Consider the following 19180-nt stretch of genomic DNA (forward strand, 5'->3'; position numbering starts at 1 on the left):
GACATTAATGCAAGATAGAGGACGTTTTCTTGTCTAATGTACAAACACAAAGACTCACCTGCCTGTTTTATCAACAGGTTAGCAAGACCTCCAGTCCACAAATTGTGTGCCAAGGAGCTACATGGTTCATTGGTGTAAGGTAGCTTACTGTGTACACTGAGTCTTTTGTTATTTCAACATATAAAAAACCTTACTGACTGACAAAATACAAACATTAAACTGGGATACGACTAATCTCCATCTGCAAACATGGACCAACTGCTCTTACACAGATCTTACCATTACCATGCATTAAAATTAGCCTGCTTACTAGATAGCAGTTATCACTGCAATCCAATACATAGACAGCATAATGTCAATTGTTTTCAACTAAAATCTTACATATTGCACCTTTAAGTCTGAAAAGGGTATATTAACAAACTTACCTATGCACTAGTGGGTATAAGGTGTGTATAAAAATGGTGAAGGCAAACACAAAGCAGAGGTTTCTGTCAGGACACAAAATTAGCATCAGCCACCAGCCAGATGGTGCTGCTGGTGAAGGATATATGCAAGTGACTGATAGATTTGCTTCACTTTTCATCCAAAAATCACCATCCTCTATTAGTGATTATAATTCACAGATCTTATTAGCACATTCTGTTTACTTATTCTATCTTTGTTTTTTGCCTTATTGATAGAATATGTGATGAATAAGGCATAGCAGTAGAGAGGAGTCGATGACGTGAGGACAAGGGCAACAGGATCCAAACCTTGGGCCATTGTGACATACACACAGCCTGTGTACATGGAGGGCAAGCTCTACCAAGTGAGCTATTCAGCGCCACACCAAGGAGGTTGTGTTTTCCACCTAGGTTGTTTGTTTGTTTGTTTGGGTTGGTTGATTGGTTTCATTTGGTTGGTTGGTTGGTTGGTTGGTTGGTTGGCTGGTTGGTTGGTTGGTTGGCTGGTTGGTTTGGTTTGATTTGGTTTGGTTGGTTGGTTGGTTGGTTGGGTTGGGTTGGGTTGGTTGGTTGGTTGGGTTGGGTTGGGTTGGTTGGTTGGTTGGTTGGTTTGACAGCCCGATTACACAAAAACTACTGAACAGCTTTTACGATGGATGGAGGATGGGTCACGGCCCACTATAAACATAGACACAATATACATTACATACATTAACTTTTGGTGCAAATCAGGATACATTTTGTTAACCTTCCTTCATAAGACTCCATAGAACAATCTAAAATTATTTCATCGATATTGGAAGTTTTATTTAAGCACCATTTTGCTATTTGTCTATTTGGAACATAATATAAAGAATTATTATGGTATAAATCTGAAACACCTCAGACTGTGTTGATATGATGAGAAAACTTAGCTTCACTATTTACATGAAATGGCTGTGATTTTTTATCATGCAACACATGATCTAAAATGTAAATGGGGAAGAATTTTAAAATATGTTGCTTAATTATAAGAGTATGTGTCATAAATATACATTTGATTTAAAAAGAAAGAATAGGGCTTGTGCAGGACAGTCACATGTGGCTTACATTACATTAGGTTCCAGGGAGTTGGCTAATGAAATGCTAATCACAGGGGAAAGAAGGCTACAGTTACACTGATTAGCCACTTCCTTTCTTCTAATTTATACACATTGCATGTTGCAAGACCTAGATTTCTGGACAAAGTTGTAATGATGAAAAAGGTCATTCACAAGTTTATATACAGACCATTCTATTTTGCACAATACTGTGGGAAAATAACATGATTCATTTCGATATCTCTGTCACACTGCTTTGAGCATTAATCAGTTTTTATCGCCACCAAAATGCATAAATACTGTACTTAACACTACACTGATGGCTTAATTTCAAGATAAATCAGAGTGAGTTTTGAATGAGTTTACCTATTCTTTGAATTATTGAATTTTATGACCAAATCTAAAGCCATAATATTGATAGAGTAGCGGGCCCAACACATGAAACTACACTGTACCTTGTCTGTTGTCAAGTACACCAGTTAACTTTTCCATCAATGCTCTGAGAGGCCCATTAATAATCTATAAGGAGGGTAACTAGAAAGAAGGAGAGACAACATACAGTAGCCTATATGGATATTACATATTGAGATCAATAATATATTATGATTTGGCCCGTCTTACTTAAGTTTTCATTACACATCCTGTATTCTGATACTGACTGAGAGAGCTGCAGACATCTCTCTGATTGTAATTTGGCTGGTAACTTTTTTATAAATCTTCAATTATATATATATATTATATTATATAATATATGTATGTATGATGACATACTATATACAGTATATACACCATTATGAAGTGTATTATTATTGCTCATGAATGAATGTTTAAAGGGTAACTCCAACAATTTTACACATTAAAGTGTAAGTGTTTAGAGATATTTGGGAGTACTATTGCATATGTGGAAAAAGTAGTATAAAGTCTTTTGTGACTCCAGAGAAAGCTACATGTAATCTGATCAATTGCATCCAGTGATAACTCAGTGGTTAAGTTGCTTTGTGGGTAATGTAGGCACCCATTTGTAATAATATTATTTCAATAATCAAATCGGCCAACAAAAATTCAGGTATACAAAATGCAATTTTATGTTTCTCCAGCCTCCCTAAAACATTAAAAACAAGTAAGTTTAGACATAAATGATGACGATTATGAATGATTATATAAATGTGTCACTATTTTAGGAAAGAAATTTGAAAATCTGCTGCCATGTTTGTCCAGATGTTAAATCAGAAGCATAGTTGAATGACAGCTCAGTGCCTCCATCCAGTCAGGAAAAGTCATGCTACTGTGATCTGTCAAAGATCTCATTTTGAAACATAAAACAAATCTGTAGGGTGGGGAAAAGCAAAAAGCAGAGCATGGAAAAGAAACTGGCTCTTCAACAAACATTCATGGTCCCCCAAGAAAAAAATATCTTTACTAGTCCTTTTAGACGAGTGCTTCAGTGCTTCAGAAATGGAGGTCTCACTCATTATGCGCTTAGACAATAGTTGACTGGCAATTGGATCCCTTCCAAGCTTTGGATGGACATGAAACTCTCATGAATCATCAGTGGAAAAGATGAGGAACAGTGTTAGAAAATATCCTTTATAGAAAGGTTCAAGTTCAGGTCTACAAAATCTAAAGAAGCATTTTTTAATTGAAAAAAAAAACAAACACAATAAACCCTGTAATCACCAAACTCTGTTGCTTTAGTTGTTATGAGTGGGTGTACAATATTAACATGTACTTTGTTGAAACCTGATAAAACAATCGGCATAAAGTCAGGTTATTTTGATTCAGGGTCAATTGTTGTTTAACGTTCTGATGTTGCTGCAGCGCTGGTTGGCCTCTTCTCCAAAGGCAATTAAGGATCATGGCTGTTATATTACAGCTTTGTTTCTGATTCTGCTACATTTCGGATTTTTTAAATAGTTAAACTTATGTCCATAACATATCCCTATTGCTTTATTTATATATGTACAGTATCTACTTATATCAAAACACCCTGAGGATATCATTAAAATAACTAAGATAGTGCAGTGATAGTCTTACCAGCAGCTGTGATGGGTTACAACACATTTTTATTACGCAGTTTTAGAAAACTTGTTATGAAAGTAAAGGTGAAACATTTTAAATAACATGACTTAACTCTTTAATAATCAAAACAATCGTGTGGGAGCAAACTGATAATATTACTTGTTCAGGGCCATGTGCTGCACTATTTACTGGGTCGGAACAAAAACAAAAAAATGGTGCCAAACTGAAGTCTGATCAATTAAAAAGATGAATAACAGATTAATAATCCAACCAATTTCAACATAGATGGAATCCAGTCGAGGCTATTAATAAAACAAAGAAGATTTACATCCCACAAACAAATTACAGATCTAAAGTTGATCTAACCATTGATCTACAGTACATTGCATGGCATGCAATGGTTTTTGTTTGATTTTATTTGTATTTGCTTAATCTTTATTAATCATGCTGTCCCATTGAGATTACGGTGAGATTAAGAGAGAATTGAGAACATGAAACAATCACAAGAACAGAAAAAACACACCTTAACAAAAAAAGGGAGGTGTAAGAATCTAGTTTCATGCCAGTTTGCTTTTTATTCCAGTTAAAAGGTGCGTAGTTCCTGAAACCATGTTCTGATAACATTAATGCGTTCATGGGGGATATCTAAAGTTAATGGGGGGCATTATGCTGATTTCCAGCTCTATATTTTTATTCTCTGCCATCACTAGAGTTGCTTTGCAGCCCTGCTCAAATTGTTTGAGTGAGTCTTTGTCTTTATACATAGTAGTTATTTAGTTTTAGTTATTTTAATTATAAGTTATTTGCACTAATGTAATGGCAATATTGCCATGGCAGTGTACACTTTCAGGAAACAACAGGATTTTTAAACATGCTAATGATACAAATATATAGATAAAGTTGGTGTCTGTACTCTAACTCGAATGGCAATCATTTAATAAAGCAAACTAACTTTTTGTGTGTGATAACTTGTAATGCATTAGTCCCAAGTCCCAACAGTGATCACAGTTTGTCACTACCTGTAGAGCTGACTTTGTGCAGTCTCTGTTAAACCACCTTTACACCAATATTAGTGTGTATATGCAAGTTTTTTTTTAAATGCAGGTAAACCAGCTGAAATTAGGCGATTGACTACTTTTACTTTGTCAGGAGATGAGATAGCCTTTCTGTTTTTTTCCTGTGTTTGTTTAAAAAGTCTTAATCAGTAATATTCTGAATTAGACACATCGATTTTTTTCCTGGAGCTGATGATGGAAGTAGTGAGACATCCTACTACCCTTCTCATCTCTGATGAGAGTTGCACATGGAGTACCGATCAAGCAGCTAGCAGGAATCAGTTAGTGACACGGAGGCCACTAACAACAGCGATTGCTATTTTATTTTGCCTCAGTCTCTATTTTGAATTCGTCGCCCACTGAACGATGCTTGAATGGAAAGATATTCAGTGTCAGTGGCCTTAACTTCAACATGCATCATAGTGTCACACCTTTTCATCACAGCTAACACATGTTAGTGGTTATTGGTGTGTTTTTTGTCCAGTGTATGTCCACTGTGAGGGTTTTAGCATTATTGCTCCTGGCTGCGGTTTCTTACTGTAATTCCATGTGTTATGTCACTGTAGTTAGCTGTCTGTCAGAGTTAACTCCAATAAAATTTATTTTTTTCTGATTTCAATACAGATAATGTCTGTAAGCTATCATTATATTGGGTTTTTATCTGCCTCTAGAGACTAAAAGTCGATTAGTATCGAGTATCTCCTGCACATTTCTCTCACTGTATTTTAAAACCCCGGTTTTCAGTGACCATTCTGCTTTTGTACAGTTTTAAGAGAGACTAGCCAGAGTAGTAGATCTTTATGGTAGCCTAGATTGACAGCTGCCCTAATCAATTGATAAAAATTTGATTCCTCCACATCTGTTGATTACACTATTTTCCAGGCTGGGCTACTGTCCAGGCCATGACTTGGACCAAAGCTAAAATCAGCCAAATAGTTCTTTTATTTTTGGACAAATTAAACAACACATTATTCAAACAAACCGAAGGATTGGAAATATACAGGCCAGCTGTGTCTCCACTGCACCTGTTAACCTGCACTGAGCACTGCTGAGAAAACTGCCCTTTGGCTGAACCTAATGGCCGACCCCTGCTGTAGGCTTCCTGCATATTTTCCACCAGACTTACCTTCGAACTTCTAATAAACAAAATCTAAATGGGACTCTGTGTTGACAGATAATTATGAAGATCCGGAGCTGATGGAAAATGGAACCACTTGACGAATATGAAAGTATGAGTTGGGATGTTAGCAGTCATCATGAAGCTCTGCAGTGATGCTGCAAGGAGATAAGACAGAAGAAGAGGGATGTGAGAGAAAATGTATGGAGATCTGTGAGCTGCTGAATGAGTTTGGTTTAATTGTAATTCTGCTCTGTTTGTGTGTGCGCACTATCATGAACGCTTCATCACCCGCACCAATACCCCCCAAACACACACACACTTACACATTCATATTCACATTCACACGCAGCGACACAATCCTTACTGAAGACAAACACACACATGCACGTGCAACCAGTGCACATGTACAGCAACACACAATTATACAGCCCTCACAACTACACACATATACACACACAATAAAGGACACACACCAGCTTCCACAGCACGCATACACACACACACACACACACACACACACACACACAGACACACAAACACACACAGACAGACACACACACACACACACACTGCATTCATTTCCCTTTCATTCAGCACAGGCACATATTGTGCTGCTGTAACACACAGACACACACACACACACACACACACACACACACACAGCATTTGCAGAGCTTGCTCCTAGCTCTCCCCACACACACACCCCTCCCCCTCTATCTCTGTCAGACACACACACACATCACACACAAGCATACACACACACACAGTCACACAAACACACACACACGCACATTCCCTCCTACGCAGGCGCTCTCTCTCTCTCTCTCTCTCTCTCTCTCTCACACACACACACACACGCTCTTACACACAAACACACACACACACATTCCCTCTCTTTCCTTTCACACACACACACAAACACACACACATCTCTCTTGTACACCCCTCCCCCACTCTCTCACACACACGTACACACACACACACGTACATGTCCTCTCTCTCTCTCTTCCTTGCTCGCTCATTCACTCTCTCACTAACACACACACACACACATTCCCTCTCTTGCTCTGCTTCTCTCACACACTTACACACACACAGTAACACACACACACACACGCCTGCACAAACATTCACAGGCATTACACACACACACAGCAACACACACACACACACCCATACACACACACATTCTGTCTCCTGCTTGCTCTTTCTCCCCTCCCTCCCTCACTCTGTCTGTCTGTCTGCCTGTCTGTCTGTCTCTCTCACACACTCACACACACACACAAACACACACACACACACTTTCCTGCCCTCTCTCCCCTTCTTTTTTTCATCTCTCTGTCTCTCTCAGACACACATACACCCACATGTGCACGAATGCGCAAGCACATACGGACACATGCGCACAAGCACACACAGAGACACACAAACACACACCCATTTTCTCTCTCTGTCTCTCTCTCTCCCTGTAACACACACGCATATTTTCTCTCTTGCTCGCAACACACTCTCTCTCTCTCTTTCCCTCTCTCACACACACACACGCACACTCACGCACACACACACAAACAAACACACACACCTCCCCCCTCTTCCACAGGCATCCTGGCTGCCACTCCTTCCCTAACAACCGCACACACAAACGAAGAGATGCACACACACATGCACATATACATAAACACATATAAAAAACACACGCACACGTGCACAAACACACACAGAGACACGCACACCCTTTTAAACACACACCCCACCCCTTTCGCTCAAACACACATCCTGTCCTTTCTTACAGTTACACATAAACACACACACACACACACACACACACACACACACACACACACAGACACACACGGACACACAATCTTACTCCTGATATTCAAACTCACACAACACACATTTTTCCTCACATCAGTTTTTCTCGCACCAGAAGAAAAGACATGCTTCCTTTTCTCATCAGCAACATTTGTGACTCAATCTGTTTCGAAGTCACACAGACACAAGAGACGACTCAGATTATAGCCAAGATCAATTTATTTCAACCCACTTGCACGCCATCAGAAGTCCAGTCGTCAATAAATAAGTTTGTACACCATACCAAAGTTCAGACAAACACTAAAAAAGACATCGCTCATGTGTCATATTCACAATGCATCAACTGATGCTCTCTCCACAAAGTTTTTTTTCTTTGAAAAAGAAAGAACAATGTTAAAGCTGTAGAAGAAATGTGTGTCTTGTTCTCCATTTTGGCCCTGACTTTCCAAATAAAACTGAGGGCTAGTGCTGGTCTACTCTTACGTTGCATTAAGCCTCTTTAGACATGAAATAATGTGTAAAATCTACTTTCAAACAAAGGACTGAATCCTTTAAGGTCACATTTCTGTAAAATGTTCCTCTACATGGCTCAAGTTACCAGTTAAAGCAAGGTCAGGATTACAGTGTTCTTACGTGTGAGCATTTTGAGTTTAGTGTGCAAACCAATCACGGCAGAGTGGGAACGAAGCTTAGAGTGCTGCACTTTGATCACAGAGGACAGTTTGAGGCAGCAGATTTGACTCAGTCGAGAGACTTCTGCTACTTTTGCAAAAAAAAAAAAAAAAAAACTGGCTGGACATTGGTCCAAAGCTGATGTGACAGAACTGTCCTATCACAACAGCACAGCATGACAGTACGCTGCAGGTTGGAGTCCTATCTTGCACAATATCCGTAAATTATGATATTGTCGAGCTGAAGTGATTAGTTGAGTAAACGGCCCGTTACTTCATCAGTTCTTTTTGGTTGTTTGAGACATTTTTCAGCCAAAATGTCAATATCTCACTTGTTCCAGGTTCTAAAATATGAATACATATTGGCTGTATTTTTTGTCTAGATGTTCCAGTGTGTGAAATTTAGGGGGGTCTATCGGCAGACGGATATTTTCATTACTTTATAATCAATCATTGTGTGTGTTACAGAGAGAGTCCCGAGTTACTGTAGCAGGCTGTGACACCAATTTTACATAGTGGCCAAATTATGTAATTACAGCGATACATTGGCCCAACAGACTTTTTTTCCATAAGCTTCCTATGCTGTGGAAGAAGCAGCATACATCTATCCATATGTACCATTTTTGTACACACTGTGTCTCGAGAATGCACTGAGTGAATTTTTCAAATTGGGTACAAATGTCCACCTTGACATTTGGATGAACTGATCAGAATTTGGTGGCCAAAGGTCAGAGGTCAAAGTCACTGTGACCTCACAAAACATATATTTGGACACAACTCAAAAATTCATATAATAATTACAATAAGATTTGACATTCAAATGTGTAATAGGATTAAATGATGAAGTCATGGCGTTTGATATCCAAAAGGTCAGAGGTTAAATGCTCTGTGACATCATTACATTCTGCAACAATTGTTCTGGCCATTATTCAACCGCACAGCTCAGGGACAGAAGCCTGACTGGTCCACGGGGCAAACGAGCACGATGCAGTGCTTCTGGTTTCAGTGTCACAACCCCAGAAAATTACTCGTTTCACTGTCAGATTTTGAGCCATTTGGTCTGATAACATTTGGAAAGTCTAGAAAGGCTGCACCATTACATTGTTTTATTCCCCTTCAAGTTAGCAGAAAACTAAGATGGCTCTATGGGCAGCACCAATATCTGATCAATCAAAAAAGTAATACATGGCCCTGACAATATTTGCTGATTGCAGCTCCAGCACATTGTTTAGTCTTGCATCACAGATCTATCAGTGAACTGTATGTTTGAAACAGGTAGAGGAACCCATCAATGTTACAGATTCCATGTCTGAAAGCGGCTTAACTTGAAAATCTCAAGAGAGGATGTTTTCATTCTAGAAGACAGATTTGGTTTAAGACACTGAGGAGATTTCTGTACTACAGTGATGAATGGAAATACAAAATAAATTTGACAGCCCACAGATTAAATCCAGCCTCGGTGTCTGGTCTCCTTTGTTAACATTTGATCGAGGATCAAATTGTACCAAGCAGGACAGTTGTTGCACAAATAAAGCCACACAGGGATTATTCTTGCGTGACCATAAACTCAAAAGATAAGACAATTTAATGGACCATTTGGGATAAAGAGAGTTAAATCATATATTCTTTATGATAAGGCAGTTTGTCATTCAGTCTTTACAAAGTGAGAATCCCACCGCTGCTCGGACTCTAACGAGTGTGTCGGTTTCCTACAGAATGATTGCTGCTTATAGACAGATGTGATGGTAACCTAATCCTCTCTTTGTGCTTTGAGCCATTTCTCTGGAGCGAGCTCTCCCTGCACCAGAGGTCAAAAGAGAGGGCGCCTGGTGGTGGAACAAACTACACTGGTAAAGAAGACACACAGTAACAAAAATGTATTGGGGGTGGAAACAATCAATCAATACACAAATAAAACATCTTGTTTTTCAGGAATGTAACCTCATAGCTGCACTTCCTGTGATGTGCCGGAAGAGGACGGACTGGTTTGAGTCTTGTGAAGGTCAATCCGCCTCTGACAGATGATGTGTGTGGCACATAGAAAGCAACGGGGGGCTTTAACGTGAAGAACCTGGGACAACTTAGATGTCCCATAAGGCTAACGTTGCGGCTCCAAGGCTGCATTCAGACAGACAATACCACTGAAAAGTCAAAGATATACAGCCTCATTCATTTCAGTGGGACCGATGCATTGGCCCAGTAGTCCCAGTGCTGGTGGAATACTTTGTAACAGGGTGACTCTTGTGTTTCGTAACGGAGAATAACGCGATTGCGATCGTGATAACTTTCTACAGTAAAATGCTGCTACTCTCGTGTTTGATCAGCCTTTAAACTCACTGACTTCCCCCATTATCACCAAGGAACCTAAAAAAAAGGAAAGAGTCATTACTTCACTGAGTCTTGCTTTGGGGCCAGACTGTGGTGTCAGCTGTATTGCAGTCTAAGAGAGATGCATGGAGGAAACACACCAAAACCCAACATAACTCCTTCGTATGTCTTCTGAAGAAGACTGTGAAAGAACACACTTCAAAGAGTAGGATAATGACTGTCCAAATGATTGACAGGGCTGATTATATCGTGACCAAATGGGGCAAGTCTGACCAAATATTGCTGATGGGACCACAACGACACAGCAAATAGGAGTCTTTCCCAAACAAAATCGAGGAACGAACAACGTGCCTATCACAACATCAGTCGTTAAACCTGCTCTCTCGCAGTGTGTTCTTATATTCTCTGGAGCCATTTTTTTTTTTATCACTGAATCAGAAGATTCAGTAATGCAATGAGCCGTTCTTCTTTTTTGGGTTCCTTGGTTGATGTTTCTTCTGTGGCACCTATAGCAGCATACTTGCATTTTTTAACCCAGTGTTCAAATTTGTCTAGGCTCTGTGGCCCAACCAGAGCCGCGAATCAACCAACTCAAAACAGAAGGAAGCTGACGAAAATAATGCTCTGTGTAGCTCAGCAGATAGCTCATCATCAGAGTAGATGAAAAGGAAGACAAGGAAAGATAATACGTCCTCAGTCGAATGCAGAAGAGCAAATGCAATTCATGTAATATTGCTTTTTTACGTGACACTGAAAGTGCTGCACGGCAAATAATAACTAGCTATTTAGCATGCATTTGAACTTTATGCTCTTATTTTCTTAGTGCTTACATTTCATCTGTGATATTCATCGCTGCATCAAACAACTAAATGCATTTACGTCGCCTTCCAGTAACAATATTCAGCCGGAAGACAGTTTGGTAGCCTCGAGTCTCTCACCGTTCTTACTCCCAGTGCACCTACCAACAGTTTATCAACCTACACATACTTCATACAGAATGTGACAAATAAAAACAAAGTGCAATCTACATAAATGACACAAGTTTAACTGTGAAATCACTGCTCATGTTGATATGAAAATTGGTACACTGTGATGGTTTGCTTGCTTTTTCCTACATAACCTCTTCATATATATTGATATATATGTTCTCTTTTTCTTGCCCCAAAGCTTCATGCATCATTAAAGACAATCTGAGACTGCGGCTGATGCTAATTTCATTAGTAACGCAGCCCAGTGTAGACTGACAGAGTTCACCTATCGACTGTACGCTGATTTCTGCAGTGCAAGCTGCAACTGCCCATCGAAGAGACAGTTGATCACTTAACAAACAGACATTCTTCCTTTCACATAACTGGAAGTCAAAATTGTCACATTTTACTTAATGTAGATGTAAATTAACTGCATTTTTATGTCATTTTAATGAGATAAAAATCAGAGTCACAAATAAATGAACAAATACTAAATTTGCTTTTATCACTTACGTCAGCAGACTTCTACTATTTACACTGTATTTCCACGGCCCTGCTACTTATGTGCCCATTCGTGTTCCCATCAGTTTGGACTGTTAGTGTTGCACCACACAAATCCTGTGACGTGGTTCAACATGATGTCATTGCTAAGAAAGTGTCCTAAAAACAGAACAAAAAATATAAGAACACAGGATAATTTGACAAAAGCCTTACCAAGGAAAAATCAAGAAAGAAGGAACAAATCTTTGTAATAGCACCATGTAAACGCAAGAGGGTGCTGTTACACAGATCTTTTTTTGTATCTCCACACACTGAACATCCCCAGATGATCTTTGTGGAATGATTTATAGCCACAGTATTCAAAACCACACATATCAGAGCTACAGTCTGCTGATGGCATGAATTCAAATGGCCTCATTTTCATCTGAATGTGCCCCTCGCTGACTCTTTCCTGCTTCAGCTGCAGTGTAATAACTAATAAGTAATAACTTCGGATGTGTCAGAGGAGTGCAAGTTGGTGTTAATCATGTCATGCTTCTCCAACACTAAAATTGGAAAGAAAGAAAGAAAGAAAGAAAGAAAGAAAGAAAGAAAGAAAGAAATTATATCATAACTCTTAATCTTGAATACATTGTTGGAGCTCATCTTACAACAACAAATATACTATTGTATTAGAGTCTGCAACACTTAAAGGAACAGTCCAGCCCAAAATTAAATACAAACTTTCTGTCTTACCTGTGTCACTATTGTTTTGGTGTGAGTTGCCAAGTTTTGTAGACATCCCTCCTAGAGTCTGTCTGCCTTCTCTTGAATTTCATGGAACTTGATGCTCTCGGCTTGTGGTTCATTTCCAGAAATCATGACTCAGTTACTCAAGATAATCCACAGACCTTGCTGTAAGCAGATTCATGTAGGAACTATGGTTTAATTTAATTGATAGTTGGCTGCCATAACAGGCAATTACTGGTTAATCATTAATAATAAATTAAACATGTTGGATGTTATCTCATAGGAAAACTGTTTTAACCACTGTCGAGATCGCTGTTTGATGCAGAGTCAGAGTGGCTACATCAGCAGCAAAAGAACCGGTAAAGTAACGCAAAGTTACTTGAATAACACAAATACTAAATGGGTAAAATTTATTAATAGTCGGTATAGAATGTCTCTTCGTATTTTTTAAATGACAAATGACTTTAATCAAACACATTTTCTCATACCAGTACTTTGGATTTTATTTTAATATATTTGATAAGAAATTACTTTAATTTGCATCACAACGCTTTTTGTGCCCATCTCTTATTGTTGATTAAGCCATTCTTAATCGGATAAAATTATGAACGGCGATTAATGGATTAGTCATTAATCTCTAACATCCCTACGGTAACTATTTCTTTCTAATGAATGAAGCCCGCCAACTGTACGGAGCGAGATGATGAATTTATTAATGGCGTCCTCCTCAGCTGAGCCATAACTTTAGCTAGCCTAGTTATTGCATCGCTACAGGAGGCTTACTGTAGTGATACAATTGGTGGTGTAGTCAGTATAAAAAAATTGTTCCTACATGAAACTGCTAAAAATGTTGTCCATCTATTATCTTTTGTAAAGGAGTCATGACTATGAGAGAGAGACATTGCTGTTGAGTTTTTTAAATCCATTTATTTATTGCCACTCTGAGCCGAGTGCCATCTAGTTCCATTCTATTTGAGGGTTAACGATATCACCTAAACTCTGCAACATACACCCAAACAATCCAGGTGGATAAATAAAACTACAGGCAAGACAAAAAATGTCATTCTGGGGTGAACTGTCCCTTACAAAAAATAAACTTTGTTATTAGCAGTAACAAACATGGTGATGGCCTATCACTCCCTCTCTGTCTTAGGCCTGTGATCATGTAAAGGGGGCTTCATGCCCTTAAATAACCCCACCCACTCATCGCTCTGTCTCAGTGGGGATCTGTCTCTCTCAGATGGCTATTTTCACTCCTCTTTATTCTTCAGTTTCTCACTTTGGCCTCTGTCTGAACATCCCGCTTCATCTCCTCATCCCTTTGATGCCTTCACCCACCACTTTCTCTCTCTCCTCAACCACTTTTCTCTCTCATTATTCCTTCACACACACACACACACATACACACACTTCTCTCATCTGCGGGCGCTTCTCGTTATCCTGACTCGTGTGGCCATCACTCGCTCCTTGGCTAACACAGAGGGCAGGGCTTGCAATGTGGTGATGGCCGTTTTGGTCCAGTAGTCCACCTCTTTGTAGATCCGGTAAACCCAAAGCTTCAGCTCAAACAGAACAGTCGGACCGTCTATCTGCCAATAAGAATGGGAGAGATCGCCAAGCTCCGCCTTAATTTCCATCCAGAACTTATCACCATCATCACAACACCTCTGTCCACATCTGTACCTACCTCCAATCCGTCCAAACTGGGAGTCGGGATGGCCGCGCCGTCGACAGCTTTGAGGAGCTCCCCTGTATTGATCAAGAGAAGTGATAATCTGTCCTTCACCTTCTTCCTCTGGGTCTCATAATCGGCCTTCGTCCCATCGCCCAGCTCCTCTTCCTCTTTAGTGATGGCTCTCTCCAGCAGGCTGCGGCACTGTAGCAGAGCCGAGTGGAGACGCCACAGCTTGTCCCTGGTGTCCAGCTGGGAGGAAGGAGGAGGGACGGACACCAGACGACCGTCCACCACAGAAACATCTGCAGAGAAACTCTCCTTCTTTTTCTTGAGGAAGGAAGAGAGAAAAACAAAGAGGGTGATAAATGAGAACAGAGGTGCATTAATAACAGGGAAAGGAAGGGGAGGAGAAGTTGGAAAGTGAAGTGCCTCAGTGGGTGATTGAGGAATGCGTTCTATCACATACTAACCACACTGATGTCAGAGATTTGGCACCGTACTGAAGATGATTGTCTAAGAGGCAACAGGGATTTTCTCCTAATGTGAGAGGAATTTCTGCAGGCTCATTCACAATGCTTCAGAGAATAAAATATGGCCCGCACAACAGAGGAAACGGTTTTCCTTTGAGAAGGGAATTTGTGTTCAGCCCAATTCCAGGAAGGATTTAGTAAGTCAACAAGTGAAAGGTTAAAAGGAGCCGGTTAAAATAACACAACAGCTCCACAGCAGCAAGGGAAAAAAGGTGCAGGACATACGATACAATGCAATGAATAAATACGGTGTGATATGACAGGACTTTCTGAATGACATCAGAAGACCAGTTCAACAGTTTTGGAGATACACTTTCTTGCAAGAATTAAGTTGAGAAGTTTGATCATGTTCTCATGTCTGTAGATACGAGAAATATGAAGCTACGACCAGCAGGTTATTAGCTCAGCTTAGAGACTAGAAGATCCCATAAAATGACATTTTTACACTCCACAGGATTTTTGTATGGATAAAATAAAGTATATACAACTAGGGTTGGGCAATCTTACGGTTTTACATCGTGGTCGATCTCGGAGACATCCAATCTACTCTTGAGGCCAATTGTAAAGATCATTGTGTCTTTTGTTTCTAAAGTCTGTCTGTAGTCTACAGGGCATTTCAAAACCTAAAACAAAAAAAAGGTTTCAATAGATTGTGTTTTTATTTTTTCAAACGTTTTGATTAGCTTCAGAAGTGCACAGAGCCGGACTAGCTCTTTCCAGTGTTGATGCTTAGCTATTCGGCTGCTAAAGGTGGCAAATTTACTCTGCAAGGAGGCAAATAGGCCTATTGCCCAAAAAAGGGTAACTTTTCCTTTAACATTTATATCAAATTAATACTGTCTGTGAGTGATATGCTGATCAATTGACCAAACAAAGCAAGGCCAAATGCACTCTCCTACAAAATCACCCCAATCCGGGAATGATTATGAAAAATACAGCTATTCAAAGGGGCACTGTGTAGTATTGAAGAAATTCAAACGCAGAATTTAATATTTACAATATTAATGAGGTGATAATACAAACTCAGAAATATTTAGCTTTTCAACAAGCTGCTCTCAGAGGAAAAAACACTGTTTGAAGGTAGAAAGGTGGCAGGGTCCGCCACATATAAGCAAAGTAAAACAGTATGAAACTGTGTTGTCCTTAAAGGTCAGTTTGTTTATTCAGTCATTTAAATGAAGAGAGCTTATTTAGTTTGTTTAGGCATTAAAAAATCAGCCAATGAAGATCTTTAAGGTTATAAATTCTTCCCCAAAACTACATTGTGCTCCTTTAAGTTATCTGGCTCCGGTTTATTTTTTTCTTTTCGCAACTACATATGCCGTTGTCAGTTCTTACAACATCCTGCAGTCTTAATTTATTTCAAAGATACCGCGGTCGGAATGAGTTACAATCTTCATGGGAAAGGTAATTATTGTAATTATGAAGTCTAAATATGATGAAGTGCTTTGAGTTGGGCTCTTTACCAAACGAGAATGTTCCCTTATTTCCAAAGAACATGAGTTGTGCCAACGCCAATGCTTCATTCATATGTATGTTGTGACACATTTCACCTCTGGATATCGCACCTGGCCATACTGCAACGAAGACGGCACCTTTGAACATAATCTGCCATTATGTTGACGGGTCACCTCACAGGCACGACCGTAGCAGGCCTCAACTTTAGTGCTTGAGTGAGTTGTGAATCCCGGAGGCCTCCTTGTGAAATGTTCTTCTGAGGCGTTAATGTTGAATCCTGCGCGCGAGTTAGTAGCAGTGTGAGGAAGTGGCCGAATGTGACCCGTTTGCTCTGTATGAGAGTCAGGGGGTCAGTTAATGTTTACTGCTCGGGCTGCACAGGAAGTGGATACTGCAGCCAGAGACAATTTTCTCATTGATTGTTTTGAGTTATCATAACATGGCTAGAGGTATTAAATGGAAAAAAAAACCCAACAAAACAACACTCTTCCTGAGAAAAACGTAATCTGTATTGGATTGCAGAGACAATTCCTCCCAGCCGAGGAGAGAAAAACACAGGTGACACAAAAACGCACATAAGTGTCTGTATGACAGGCTAAGACATATCCAACCACTTCATGGTGCGTTCACTGGTATGCTCCCTGGTGCTCCTATAGCTTCAGGGGGCTGCGGCAGTGTCTCCAAACAGAAAAAAAAAAAACTATGCGGTGTGTGAACTGTGTCAGAGAGGACAAGAATATTGAAGGAGACATGAAGGATAGAGGGAGGATAAGGGGTCAAATCCTGGGATCTGAGTGGATGAAGCTGTGTGCCAGGCCGCTCCCTCGCTCTTGGCCAAAGCCCACATGAAAGGAAGGATGAGGCAGATAGCTGGCAGGAAACCAACAAGTTCTAATAACCGGTAGCGCTCACACCTATGGGCAAAGAGAGCTTGTAGAAAAGAGACGAGGGCTTCGTGCCCAGGCACTGATGAGCCTGTGCCAGAAAAAACGCCCACCTCTGTCATTCCACAGAGTTCATACACACACACACGCACACTGTGCATACTTACCCCCCGCTGTGCTAGACATAATTTCTCTCAGTCTCTCACACACACACCCTCTTATCTTGCTCATGCACGCATCCCTTTCTTCGTTCTTTCTCGGTTCTCTCTCACGCACAAGTACCGCTTTCCAAACACACACACACACACACATTTAAATGCTCACACAGTTACAGGCACGTGTGCACAGAGGACACACACACACACACACACACAGAGAGAGAGAGAGAGAGAGAGAGAGAGAGAGAGAGAGAGAGAGGAAAAAGAGAGAATCTATTAATTTTCCATTTAACCTTGGCCTATTTCTTTCCCTCCCTCCCTCACACACACACACACACACACACACACACACTTCTCTCTCCAGTTCTGGACTCATACTGGTTCCTGCTGGCAGGTAGTTACCAGTGGAAAACAAGCCCCCCTCCTCTACTCACATAAAGTTCCAGTAAGATGGAGCACTCGTAGCGCAGCTGCTCGGCCACAGCAGCGGCCCGGGCCGCGGTGGTCCTGCTCACATCCGACCCGGTCGTGCGTCTGGTCCGCCTCGCTGCCATGTAGCCCTGCAGTCAGCTGCCTCTGCCGGGAAGACACACGCTGGAAGCCGGAGAGCAGCAACAGGCAGCAGGCAACAGGCCGGTCCCCCTAATATATATACGGTCGTGGTTACGCCTGCCTCATCCCGACACGGCTCGCGGCTCTTCAGCCTGCCTCCGGTCCTCCCTCCCTGGGCTGACACTAATTAGAGCCACGGAGCTTCTCGCCTCTAAGGTTTCGGTAAAACGAGTTTTGTCTCTCGTCTGCTCCCTGTCGCTTATGTTACAGACGGAGTTTGTGGCCAACTCTCCGCCCTTTCCCCCGGGAACCTGATGCCAGGCAGGAGGAATTTAACGGGACCTGCGGGGGCGGAGAGTCGAGGAGGAGGAGGAGGTGAGGAGAGGAGGAAGAGGAGGAGAGCTCCGTCACTTATTCATGAGGAGCTTATCGGATTTACTGGTAGTGACAAAAGTAAAGGGGGTCTAAATTTAAGCGGGATGCTTACTGGGCCGTTCAGTCCGTGTCAGTACGGTTAGGGTTTACTCACTGCTCCAGTGAAGTTCTAATTATGAGATAAAACGTCACTAATTGCATGAAAAGTCATATTTGTGACACAAAAAGTCATAATTTTTGAATAGAATGTCAAAATTATAAGACAAAGGTCATATTCCGACAGAAAAAGTACGAATTATGAAATATCTGAAAGTCAAAATTGTGACATAAACAGGCATTTACGACATAAAAAGTAATAATTAGAAGGCAAAAGACATATTTAGTCAAAATTATGAAATAAAAAGTCTTAGGTCTATTGATCGGATACAAAGTCATGATTATTAAATCAAAATTATAAGACAGAAATTAATAAATTTTTCTGATAAAAAAGAAGTAATAATTATGATGGAAAAAGACATATTTCTCATAATAATGGGATAAATTAGCCCACATAATGGAAAAAAAAACCTGTCAAGATTGTGACATAAAAAGGCAAAATTGTGACATAAAAAGGCAGAATTGTGACATAAAAAGTCATTTATGACATTAAAAAACATAATTATGAGGGGAAAACTTCAAAATACTGAAATAAAAAGACTGATGGGATGAAAGTCATGAATATGACGAAACTGACTTACTATGGTAATATCTTTCATAAATATGTTTTTATATATAAAATATAACATTGATATACAGTAGTAATATTACTGTGATATTGTAA

At 40.3% G+C, this 19180-nt stretch overlaps 1 protein-coding gene across 3 annotated transcripts; it reads right to left on the reverse strand.

Moving 5' to 3' along the window:
* Positions 1-5655: 5655 nt before the first annotated feature.
* cntf (ciliary neurotrophic factor) lies at positions 5656-18632 on the reverse strand. Of its 3 annotated transcripts, none has more exons than XM_030414048.1 (4): positions 17868-18632; positions 14416-14730; positions 14139-14317; positions 5656-5871 (listed from the first exon to the last, which is right to left on the reverse strand). In XM_030414048.1, exons 1-3 carry the CDS (start codon positions 17985-17987, stop codon positions 14144-14146), a joined length of 609 nt encoding a protein of 202 aa, XP_030269908.1. In that variant the 5' UTR covers positions 17988-18632; the 3' UTR covers positions 5656-5871; positions 14139-14143. The 3 variants fall into 3 exon arrangements, with proteins under 3 accessions (XP_030269908.1, XP_030269899.1, XP_030269890.1); XM_030414039.1 differs by lacking the exon at positions 5656-5871 and adding an exon at positions 7728-12544; XM_030414030.1 differs by lacking the exon at positions 5656-5871 and having other exon boundaries at positions 7728-14317; positions 17868-18628.
* Between the last annotated feature and the right edge of the window lie 548 nt (positions 18633-19180).

This window comes from Sparus aurata, chromosome 1 (genome assembly GCF_900880675.1).
Source record: "Sparus aurata chromosome 1, fSpaAur1.1, whole genome shotgun sequence".
Lineage (NCBI taxonomy): Eukaryota > Metazoa > Chordata > Actinopteri > Spariformes > Sparidae > Sparus > Sparus aurata.